The sequence below is a fragment of the Triticum dicoccoides genome, chromosome 6B (genome assembly GCF_002162155.2).
Source record: "Triticum dicoccoides isolate Atlit2015 ecotype Zavitan chromosome 6B, WEW_v2.0, whole genome shotgun sequence".
Lineage (NCBI taxonomy): Eukaryota > Viridiplantae > Streptophyta > Magnoliopsida > Poales > Poaceae > Triticum > Triticum dicoccoides.
The window spans coordinates 90065114-90077774 of record NC_041391.1 but is presented as its reverse complement, the minus strand read 5'-3'; the positions used below and the strand labels follow the sequence as shown (position 1 = coordinate 90077774).

At 48.2% G+C, this 12661-nt stretch overlaps 1 protein-coding gene across 1 annotated transcript; it reads right to left on the bottom strand.

Annotated features, from left to right (window-relative positions):
* Positions 1 to 6857: 6857 nt before the first annotated feature.
* Positions 6858 to 10097, bottom strand: LOC119324770 (defensin-like protein CAL1). Its single transcript, XM_037598544.1, has 3 exons — positions 9932 to 10097; positions 9620 to 9844; positions 6858 to 7113 (listed from the first exon to the last, which is right to left on the bottom strand). Exons 1-2 carry the CDS (start codon positions 9993 to 9995, stop codon positions 9660 to 9662), a joined length of 249 nt encoding a protein of 82 aa, XP_037454441.1. The 5' UTR covers positions 9996 to 10097; the 3' UTR covers positions 6858 to 7113; positions 9620 to 9659.
* Positions 10098 to 12661: the final 2564 nt, after the last annotated feature.

The following is a 12661-nucleotide window of genomic DNA, read 5'->3' as shown; positions in this document are numbered from 1 at the left end:
CATCGAATCCGTTCCGACTAAAGTGGGAGAGACTGGCACCCGCTAGCCACCTTATGCACCAAGTGCATGTCAGTCGGTGGAACCTGTCTCACGTAAGTGTACGTGTAAGGTCGGTCCGGGCCGCTTCATCCCACAATACCGTCGAAACAAGATTGGACTAGTAACGGTAAGCACATTGAACAAAATCAACGCCCACAACTACTTTGTGTTCTAGTCGTGCAAAGAATCTACGAAATAGACCTAGATCATGATGCCACTGTTGGGGAACGTAGCAGAAATTCAAAATTTTCCTACGAATCACCAAGATCTATCTATGGAGAAACCAGCAACGAGGGAAAGGAGAGTCAGAGAGTGCATCTACATACCCTTGTAGATCGCTAAGTGGAAGCGTTCAAGAGAACAGGGTTTAAGGAGTCGTACTCGTCGTGATCCAAATCACCGGAGATCCTAGTGCCAAACGGACGGCACCTCCGCGTTCAACACACGTACAGCCCGGTGACGTCTCCCACGCCTTGATCCATCAAGGAGAGAGGGAGAGGTTGAGGAAGACTCCATCCAGCAGCAGCACAACGGCGTGGTGTTGATGGAGGAGCGTGGCAATCCTGCAGGGCTTCGCCAAGAACCGCGGGAGAGGAGGAGGGAGAGAGGTAGGGCTGCGCCAGGGAGAGGTGAAACTCATGTGTTGGCAGCCCCAAAACTCTCAAGTATATATAGGGGAGAGGGAGGGGGGTGTGCCCCCTCTAGGGTTTCCACCCCAAGGGATGCGGCTGCACCAATCCCATCTAAGGGTGGCGGCCAAGGGGGAAGAGGGGGGAAACTTGCCCCCCAAGTTAGGTGGAAGCACCCCCTCCCCAAACCCTAGGCGCCTTGGGCCCTTGTGGGGGGGCGCACCAGCCCACCTGGGGCTGGTCCCGTCCCACACTTGGCCCATGCAGCCCTCCAGGGCCGGTGGCCCCACTTGGTGGACCCCCGGGACCCTCCCGGTGGTCCCGGTACGTTACCGATAAAACCCGAAACTTTTCCGGTGACCAAAACAGGACTTCCCATATATAAATCTTTACCTCCGGACCATTACGGAACTCCTCGTGACGTCCGGGATCTCATCCGGGACTCCGAACAACATTCGGTAACCACATACAAACTTCCTTTATAACCCTAGCGTCATCGAACCTTAAGTGTGTAGACCCTACGGGTTCGGGAACCATGCAGACATGACCGAGACGTTCTCCGGTCAATAACCAACAACGGGATCTGGATACCCATGTTGGCTCCCACATGTTCCACAATGATCTCATCGGATGAACCACGATGTCAAGGACTCAATCGATCCCGTATACGATTCCCTTTGTCTAGCGGTATTGTACTTGCCCGAGATTCGATCGTCGGTATACCGATACCTTGTTCAATCTCGTTACCGGCAAGTCTCTTTACTCGTTCCCGTAACACATCATCCCGTGATCAACTCCTTGGTCACATTGTGCACATTATGATGATGTCCTACCGAGTGGGCCTAGAGATACCTCTCCGTTAACCGGAGTGACAAATCCCAGTCTCGATTCGTGCCAACCCAACAGACACTTTCGGAGATACCTGTAGTGCACCTTTATAGCCACCCAGTTACGTTGTGACGTTTGGTACACCCAAAGCATTCCTACGGTATCCGGGAGTTGCACAATCTCATGGTCTAAGGAAATGATACTTGACATTAGAAAAGCTTTAGCATACGTACTACGATCTTTGTGCTAGGCTTAGGATTGGGTCTTGTCCATCACATCATTCTCCTAATGATGTGATCCCGTTATCAACGACATCCAATGTCCATGGTCAGGAAACCGTAACCATCTATTGATCAACGAGCTAGTCAATTAGAGGCTTACTAGGGACATGGTGTTGTCTATGTATCCACACATGTATCTGAGTTTCCTATCAATACAATTATAGCATGGATAATAAACGATTATCATGAACAAGGAAATATAATAATAACTTATTTATTATTGCCTCTAGGGCATATTTCCAACACTCAGTCCCCGATGCCACCGGTGGGCCCAACAACAACATCGGTTGATCGTCGGTAAGGCTAAAAAATTTGTCTGCCGCCCGGTAGACGTCGTCGCAATCACCAGAACCCTGTCCTTCATCATTGCTAGCCATGTTTCCTATGATTAAATCTAGTCTATTAATTCGAGACCTAATAAAATGAATAATGACATAAAAAAGGCCTATTGTTTTGCAGGAATGTTGACTCCTTCCTGGTGCGGCAAATCCCGGGCACTCGATATGTCCTAGTTTGTAGCACAAGTCATGCCGAAATTCACTGAAAATTTCGGCATGACCTTTGCTAAAAAGTGGACAAATCGAGAACCTGAAATTTGCCGGAACAGAAATGAATCAGCATCATTCCCTGGAAACAACAAAGCCACTTGGGCACAATCGAACAACTTCAATGAAGAGATATAACATGTCCACTTTAATGAAAAGATATAATCAGCAATAAAAGTCTAGGAAGGGATCATCTTTAAAATAAAATTTGCCTAAATTCTTTTCCTTGAAAAATAATGGTCTTTTCAAAAATCAAAAACCTTTGCAAAATGACCTCATTAAACACTTCTCTGCCTAGGACAGAACCCAAATTATGTTGATCTAGCTATTCCTCTCTCTCATACAAACACACATTATTATCTCTAACCCTTCTCTGCCTAGGATAGAACCCAATTAAATTGCAAAGGAACTCCATTTCTCTAACCCTTCTGACCTAATGCTCTAAAATAAAATTTTCCTCTAACCTAGCCAACCTACTTAACCTAGCTTATTAATCCAATGAACCTAATTAACCAACCTATTTAACCTAGTTAGTTAATCTAGTTTACCTACATAATTAACCCTAATTAAAGTAGTTAACGCAGCTAGTTCTCTGTCAAAGCCCTAAATAAATTTTTGCACTAATTAACCTAGATAATTAACCTAATTAAACTAGTTAACCTGGCTAGTTCTCTGTCAAAGCCCTAACTAAATTTTTGCACTAACCTAGATAATTAACCTAATTAAACTAGTTAACCTAACTACTTCTCTATCAAAGCCCTAACTAAAATTTTGCCCTAACCTAGATAATTAACCTAATTAAACTAGCTAACCTATGCATGAGAGAGAGAGGAGGGGTGGGAGCTTACAGAGGATGGCTCCGGTGGTGGCGAGGGAGGCAGTGGTGGCGAGGGAGGCAGGGGCGTCTCCGGTGACGACGAGGGAGGCAGTGGTGGCGAGAGAGGCAGGGGCATCTCCGGTGACGGCGAGGGAGGCAGTTGTGGCGAGGAAGGATCCGGTGGGGTCGACGGCGGCTCCGGTGGCATTGATGAGGCCGCGCGGCTCCGTGGCGTTGGGGGCGGCTCCGGTGGCGTCGACGGCGCACGGCTCTAGTGGCCTCGACGTCCGCAAGAGACGACGGCGAAGTGGGGCGACGGTGAATCGGGAAGACGGTGGCGCGCAGCGTAGGTTGAAGTGGTGGCTGGGGGGAAAGGGTTTTTTGGTTAAATCAAACTTAGCGGTAGCATGTTTGGTAAAACGCGCTATAGCTAAGATAGCTATAGTGGTTTTTACAAAACGCGTTGCTGCTATAGCTATGTAATTTTCTTTCATTTTTTAATTTCCTTTTCTGTTTCTATAGCGGGGGTCTAGGACACGCGCTGCAGCTACGCTAGCTATAGCGCCTCTTACAGACACACGCTACTGCTATGCCTTTCTCCATTTTTTCGCTTTTTCATTTATTTTGCTTTACATTTTATTTTTTCCTTTCTCATTTTTCTATTTCTTTCATTTTCATTTACTTTTTTATTTGTTTTTCATCTTATTTCATTTCCGTTAGTAGCAGCGCTCTTCTTAGGAAACGTGCTGCTACTTATGCCCTAGCTGTAGCACGCTTCTTCCAAGCCCGCTACTGCTATGCGTAGCCTATCATTCTAGCAATGGGAATATTAGTAGTAGCGCTTTTGCCAATACACGCGCTACTGCTAAAGTTGTATCTGTAGCGTGGTTCTTACTCAAACGCTACTGCTATTTAGCACTAGCGCCCTTTTTTAACCCGCGCTGTTGCTACATTTCTGTGTATAAGGTTTTCCCTAGTAGTGTCAGCCTATGTCTGAAATTCAAGGCGCCTGTAAATCGTGGGCCCTGTGCGGCTGACACGAGTTGGACCTACCTTGGCCCGGGCCTGAGTTCAGGATGGAGGTGGAGGGAGTAAACCAAGGGATGGCAAGCTGGGGGAGAAGTGGTGGTGGCGGCAGTAGGTAGTGGTAACGAGGAATAAAAGATTCAGAGCTGCAGCAGGGAGCTTCATCTGACTAGATTTGGAAATGTCAACCATGTTGGGAAGGAAACGTACAAGAGAAGGGGAAATCAGTATCGTTTTTATATACAGTAATGAAATAGATGGTTCGATATCGAACCAAACAATGAAATTGACGGTGTTGTTTTAGACTTTATTCTAACCCAAACATTACTTCCCACAGGTTGGTTATTCATGAAAAAAATACCGAGGCCGATTTTGCTAAATTTTTTGGCTCAAAACTAGTTTTCTATAAACTCATTGCTAGTATATGATACACAAACAAGCACTTAGGTTGGATCAAGACTTTAGCCCTCCTATACCAGGGCCTAGACCAACCCCTGGATCGAGATGCGGGGATTGTCATTTGTGTCATGTCGGTCTAGGGTTCCACATCGTTTGGCGTGGTCAACTATGGGTAGGGCGTTCCCTAATCTTCTTCAGACCTATGAATCTATGACGTGGATCCTACTTTTTTGGAGTGTGACAACAAATCCTCTCCTTGCCAAGTATGAGGTGATGCTCGGCCCATGTGCAAAGAAGTTTTCTTTCTCTTCTAATTTTGCCTCCAGCGACGAACCGGTTGTGTGGAATTCCAGTGGACATTGTAACCTAAAGATGAAGATTTTTATGTCTTGGTTTCGTGTTTTGTGTTGTGTTAGTTCCCATGTGAAAATTACTTTATTTTTATTTCAGATACGACAATTCCAACTCTCGTAGTTTGTTTGGAAATTGTTTTTTTCTTTGTTTACCAGTAAAATGAAATCTAAATGATCCTCGTAAAAAGATGTAATTTTTCGTGGGAAGAAAATGTTAGTTAATCTACTTCATTTTGTTTTCTCTACTTCTATATAAAGTACTTCTCACACATGATGAACAAGTGGCCGTTGCAAGAAACAGAGGACCAATGACCTTGGAATCGGCAAAATCCAAAAATTTCGAGTTGCTTCCCGCCTCACTCGACGTTGAAATTTGAGAGCCACGCCAGCGATCCGCGCCATCTCTCCCCGGATCAAGACCCTGACCGCCCATTCTTGTACGGATCCAACGGTAGGCTGTACACTCCTCCTCTGTTAAATTCCCCTTCCCCGACCCCGTCTCCTACCAACAGCAGCCGCCGCCACTGCTACTCCTCCATCTCCAAATTCCATTACGCTGCGTTTGGATGTCCGTATTGACCTATCTGAATTGGATTTGGTATTAGCTAGGCATCAATTCAGCTGTTTGGATGCGCGCTGAAACGTCCAGACTGAAACGGGTCCAATACAGACTGAAATCGCTCCCACGCGCACAGCCCTCCCTCGATACAGACCTCCCTGCCTCCGATTTGGGTTGAATCGGCCAACTCCCGCAAAAGAAAACGATTGGAGACAGAAGGCCCGCGACAGACCTGGTTCCGTCCCCCGCGCGACCAGAAGCTCCACGAGGTGGCCGGCGGCGTGGATATGCATCCCGACTCCCGGGCCCTCCTCCTCTCTCCGGCGGCGGCTCACCTTCAAGCTCCCTCGGCAGCCGCCCCTTTCCCTCCTGCAGCGTTCCTCCTCTCCATCCCTGACCTGGACTGCCGCCGTCGGATATCTCTGGCCGGTGTAGGCCTTCCATCTCGCCCATCTCCGGCCACGGCAGGCCATCTCCTCCAATGCCTGCCACCGCATTTTGCACCAAGCGAAAGCGAACCTACAGGAGCGCCTGCCTGTGCAACGCCGGCGCGGGCCGGTCGCATGCGCGCGTCAAGGCCTACCGCCAGCGAGGTCTTCGTGCGGCCAACGCTGAGCTGGGTAGCAAGCTGGACTCTACTGGCGTGTTTCCGTATGAGCTAGCATCAATCAAGGCGAGCAAAGCGACCGTGAACCAGCTTAACTGTAGCCTCTAGCCGTGGAGTTTCCAAACAGCATTTTACAATTGCATAATGTCACAGTGGTTTCCATCCGGGGCTGGTAACTCACAGCCGGAAAATGATTACGTTTGTCAAAAATTTCTGGCCGTATGGTGCCGTCATGCATTTCTGGAACATTATTTAATTTGTATTACTATATAGTCATTCAATTATAATCACACACTTTACAAATTTTGATTTGATGCATATAGAACAAAATACTATCCAATTCCATAGTTTACCATCCAAACATGATTTGGTATTGAAACTTCACTGAGTTTCCATGAGCTAATTCAATGGGCATCCAAACAATCGAATTCGTATTCGTGTCCATTACAGTTTCCTCACTGAATTGGAATTGAAACCAATTCAATACAGAGGCCTCCAATACAGACATCCAAACACAGCGTTAGGCCGTGCTTGGAATGGATGTATTTCAAAACAGAGGTGTATTACTAGCCTCTGTGCAAATTTTCAGCTGGAAGTGAAATGACAGCCGCAGATGTGTATTTTTTACAAGGCTATTGAAAAGAGAAACGGTGATCCAAACAGGGCCCTTAGCTCCTCGATCGAAGCAACCAATCATGTCCAGCCGCGGAAAGGGCGGGAAGACGTAGGAGTCGCAACAATAGCATTTCTCTTTGAATTTAGTAGCACCAAAGAGACGATCAAAGAGACAGAGAGATGCATTGCACACATGTCCGTCCATGCTGAAACAACGACCTTGTTACATTACCACACACACACACACAAAGCAGCCAAAGAAAAACACAACCTACGACGAATCAAAACCACCAAGACCCCGGTTGATTCTCTACTTTATTAGGGGACACACGAACAAGTACTGACGAACATGAACGCACTGACAAACAGATGGATATAGGTAAACGGCACGAGATGATCTGGCAAGTGTAGCTATGTTGACGTATAATGTGTTGCCTAGTCTCTTTCATCAGATCGGTCTTTTGGTTGCATTGGCTAGAGCATGCACTTCTACATGGTATCAGAGCCAAGAGGTCTTGAGTTCAAGACCCGGCTGGCGCAATTAAATTGCAGCCCACTTTCGGTCCACGTTTAGGCCTGAGGGAGCCACACGTGAGGGGGAGTGTTGACGTATAATGTGTTGCCTAGTCTCTTCCATCAGATCGGTCTTTTGTTTTGCATGAGGAGCACATGGCGCCCCTGCATGGCCTCGGTTTCCGTGCTCATGCACGGCCGATCGACGTCCTGGCCCGGTCGCCTCTGGCTTCTGGGCTGCGTTCGCCATCGTCGCGCCCTGCAACCCCGCCGACTGGGCCGGCCTCCTCGGTCCCCGTCTCGCCCAGGGCGTCGGGGCAGTCATCACCAGGCCTGGCCTCGCCCGCCCCTGCCTCGCCCAGGGTGTCTGGGCCCTTCTCATCAGGGCCGGCCTCGCCTGCTCTCGCCTCGCCAAGGCCGTCTGGACCGGTGTCACCGGAGCTGGCCTCGCCCACTCTCGGTTCGCCCATGGCCTCTGAGCCCCTGTCGTCGGGCCAGTCTTCGCCATGCAGCCCGGAGTCGTCTGTCCCGAGCTCGCCTGAGGTGATTCCTGCATCTCCGGCGACCGTCACGTCTCCGTCACCTTCGCCTCCGCCGGCTCCTGCTGCTGCTCTACGTCCACATACGCGCAGTCGGAGTGGCATTTTTCAGCCTAAGCAACGTCACGATGGCACAGTTGCTTGGTTAGCGGCGTGTATGTCTGCTGCTCTCGCAGATCCATCCTCTGAGCCACGCACGTATCAAGCTGCTATGCGCATTCCTCATTGGAGAGAGGCCATGGAGCAGGAGTATCAAGCGCTTCTTCGCAATCAGACATGGACTCTTGTTACTCCACAATCACGGGTAAATGTCATTGATTCCAAATGGGTTTTCAAAGTGAAGAGGCATTCTGATGGGTCCATTGAGCGCTATAAGGCTCGTCTGGTTGCTCGTGGTTTTCGACAGCGTTTTGGACTTGACTATGAAGACACCTTCAGTCCAGTGGTCAAGCCTACTACCATCAGACTTCTTCTCTCTCTGGCTGTTACTCGAGGTTGGTTTCTTCGTCAGCTTGATGTTCAAAATGCTTTTCTTCATGGTGTCTTGGCGGAGGAGGTTTACATGCGCCAGCCTCCGGGTTTCTCTGATCCGGATCGCCCTGATCATCTCTGTCGTCTGTCCAAGGCAATTTATGGTCTGAAGCAGGCTCCTCGTGCTTGGCATGCTCGTCTTGCAATGGCTCTTTGTGCTCATGGTTTTGCATCATCAACTGCTGACTCCTCATTGTTTCTTCTTCAAAGGCCTGAGGTTACTATGTACTTGTTGGTCTATGTAGATGATATCATTTTGGTCAGCTCCTCTCAGTCGGCTGCTACTGCGCTTGTTCGCTCACTTGGTGCTGATTTTGCGGTCAAGGACCTTGGGAAGCTTCATTACTTTCTTGGTGTGGAGGTTACTTCTCGTGCTGCTGGCCTTGTTATGATGCAGAAGAAGTACTCTCTAGATTTGTTGCAGCGAGCTGGGATGCTTAAGTGCAAACCGACGACTACACCCATGTCTACCACTGATAAGCTCAATGCTGTTGATGGTGTGCTTCTTTCTTCTTCTGATGCGACAGAGTACAGGAGTATTGTTGGTGGGCTTCAGTACTTGACGATCACGCGACCAGACATTTCCTATGCTGTTAACCGAGTCTGCCAGTATCTGCAGTCACCCCGTGACACTCATTGGTCTGCTGTTAAGCGGATTTTGCGCTATATTCGATTCACGGTGGCTCATGGTTTGCATATTCGGCCGTCTGACTCTGGTTGTCTTTCAGCATATTCTGATGCAGACTGGGCTGGCAATCCGGATGACAGGCGATCCACGGGGGGTTATGCTGTCTTCTTTGGCTCTAACCTGATTGCCTGGAGTGCTCGGAAACAGGCTACTGTCTCGCGTAGCAGTACTGAGGCTGAGTATAAGGCTGTGGCCAATGCCACATCAGAGATCATCTGGGTACAGTCCTTGCTTCAGGAGTTAAGTATACCCCAATCACAGCTTCCTGTTCTTTGGTGTGATAACATCGGTGCTACATACCTTTCTGCAAATCCGGTATTCCATGACCGAACGAAACACATTGAAGTTGACTATCACTTTGTGCGTGAACGTGTCTCTGAGAAGCAACTACAGATCAAGTTTATTTCTTCCAAGGATCAACTTGCTGACATCTTCACCAAGCCATTGCCTTTGCCACAGTTTGAGACTTGCAGGCGCAATCTTACCCTTCTAGATTCATTAGAAAGTGGCTAAGATTGAGGGAGGGTGTTAGACTGTATTTACATGTGTATATTGTAACGTTGTATACCACCTCATTATATATATATGTGATAGGCCACCCCTAGAGGGTTGTGTCGGTTCCCCCCAAAGCCTATTGTCTTACAAGCTATCATAAGACGTCGCGGCGCCTGCCAGCCCAAGCAGGGCCAGCTAGCAGACCCTCTTGCAGAAGCACTTGCGCGCGAAGGACTCCAGCTTGCACTCGCCGCCGGGGAAGTTCTCGGTGCGGCAGATGCTGGCGCAGTTGCTGCTGCTGAGGCATGAGCCCTTGAACTTGTGGCTCTGCGACAGGCAGTCCCGCGCCTCCGCCGCCTTCATCGTCGGCGTCCCCATCTCTGCATGCAGTGCACATGAATGAAGCCACAGTAATCAATTGAGCATCGTTGAGGGGAAGAGTGGGGTTAGGCGGGAGCGGGACGTGCCTGTGGCGACGAGGAGGACCAGCATGAGGAGGGCGGACGCGGCCATGCGGCGAGAGAGCGCCATCGATCTGCTTCTGCTAGCCTGCTACGGGGGACTGTGTAAAGCTAGCGAAGCGAATGGAAGAGAATGGACACACACAACACAAGTAAGAGAGATGCAGAGAATGGGCTGGACTGGTGGGGTTTATATAGGCGGACCAGAGCGACGTGGGTTAGATTAGTGTTTAAGTCGTGGGCTTAGCATTCACAGCAGCAGAGCACTAGAGGAGTGGCCACATCGGTAGCTCACGGGCTGGTCAGGCAGGCCGGGGGCCTATCAGAGCATGCAGTGCCCTCTTGAAGGAATTTCCGCCGAAACCGGTGGCTGTGGAGCGGCCATCAATGTCACGAGCCTGGCATATGCTGGAATGATTGGCTTCTCCCAACTTTTTTCCCTGCCTGCCTAGTCATTTCAGTACGACGGGAGGCAGAGCCGTACGTACCTACACATGCCGATCGGCGAGACGACGAGGGCGCGTGGACCTCGTGGATCACGAGGTCGATCGGCAAGACGTGATGTTTCTAGTGTCAGCTCTTCAACCTTCTGGCCAAATCGGGACAATCAAGTTTCGCACATCAGTTAAGCCAACCAAGCACACGCTCATTTTGTCTTATCATGAGATGCAATATACTACTCAAGACTGTACGTAAACACATATAATAACTACTCCCTCCGCTCTGTCAAAAAATGTCTTACGTTATGGAACAAAGGGAGTACATGACATTCCATCAAGAGGACGTGCCACTCTAAGGGCCTCTTCGATCATAGGATTGGAGAACTACATGAGCTAAATAATATCTCACATGTTGTTGTGGAAATTGATTGCAATCTATTATTTTTGTAAGATTTGATTGTGTGAAATTCGAGGATCAGAATGGAGACAAAATACATACAGTGTATTGTATTTGATTATTATCTCTGTTGGAGAAGGCAGTGCCTAGGAGACGCTTAGGCACGCCTAGGCGCTAGGCAATGGCCAAACGCCTCGCCTAGGACATAAATGAAGGTCTAGGCAGGGCAAGCAAGGAATTACCTACGCAAGCAAGAAATCATGCCACATACTGCACTACTATGCCAAACATGTTATATTCCAATGGTAGTAGACGGTAATTAACTTATTTATATGCCCTAAACTAATATCAACACCCATATAATAATCTCAAATACACTACGAGTAAAAATTATATTACCGCCTAGGCCGCGCCTAGGGCGCTTAGGCACCGCCTAGGCACTAGGCGAAGGCCAACCGCCTCGCTTACGTCTACCGCCTTTTCCAACCTTGATTATTATATAGCTGTAAAATATTGAATATAGAAACAATGTTTTTCATGCATATTGAGAGAGAAAAAATAGTGGGTCTGATGAAGTGCAATGTGTCATGTTGAGAGAAATAGTATAAGTAACATTTTCCATGGACGTTTTGAGAGAAATAAAAAGAGTGGCGTTAATGAGGTGGCATGTGTGCATGTTAAGATAAAATAGAAGTAGTGGGATCAACTACTTAAGCATATATTATTTCGACGAAGGAATGTTTGATAGCATATGAAAGACAAAGGAGTTCTAACAAGAGGTTTGAGTGGAGGTAATTGTTCCTCCAAAATAGAGTGCAAATGAATCATAAGGAAAACATCACAAGGAAATTGACATATTGTCACGCCCATTATGTGACCTTATCCTAAAGAAACTCGAAGGTCCCACCAAGGATAGAAGCGCATATTGGAGACGCTTTTGCAAGGTGGATATCATTACATTGTACCGTTACATAATAGTTGGGGATACATACAAAGGGCATACAATTGCCACATGAATACAACAACATCATGCACAAGAGCAACATCCGACTATGGATGAAACACAAACAAAAACTCAAACGACATCCACCCTGCTCGCCCAGGCCGCCGACCAGGAATCTATCTCCTGAACAAAGAAGAAGCAGAAGAATAACCCCAAGACAATAAAGCATCACTCTCACGTCATGATCATTGCATTACCTGTACCTGCAACTGTTGTTGTAGTAATCTGTGAGCCAGAAGGACTCAGCAATCCCATTACCATGGATATCAAGACTAGCAAAGCTTAATGGGTATGGAATGGATAAGTGGTGAGGCTGCAACAGCGACTAAGCAAGTATGGTGGCTAACTTACGAATAGAAGAATGCGATGAGAAGCTACGCAAACGGTCACAAACTAGTAATGATCAAAAAGTGATCCTGAACTACTTACGTTCAAACATAACCCCACTATGTTCTCTTCTCGACCCACTCGAAAAGAGACCATCACGGTTACGAACGCGGTTGGTGTATTTTAAAGCGAATCTGGTGTCAAGTTCTCTACAACCGGATATTAACAAATTCTCATCTGCCACATAACCACGGGCACGACTCTCGAAAGTTTATACTCTGCAGGGGTGTCCCAACTTAGCCCATTACAAGCTCACGATCCGCGGAGACAATCCTCCATCGCAGGACATCCGATCAGACTCGGGATCCCGGTGCACAAGACATTTCGACAATGGTAAAACAAAACCAGCAAGACCTCCCGGTGTGCCGACAAATCCTGATAGGAGCCGCACGTATCTCATTCTCATGGCACAACAGATGGGCAAGACGTCGGGTTGGCTGAGGCCCTAGTTGCCCACGGGGCGCCGGACATCGCCCAGGTTGGACCAACACTCAGAGGAGCATTGTCCC

Coding starts and splice junctions, on each gene's coding strand:
- LOC119324770 (XM_037598544.1), bottom strand. CDS start 9,995: ATGGCGCTCTCTCGCCGCATGGCCGCGTCCGCCCTCCTCATGCTGGTC. Junction 9,845..9,931: donor GGTCCTCCTCGTCGCCACAG/GCACGTCCCGCT, acceptor CACTGCATGCAG/AGATGGGGACGCCGACGATG.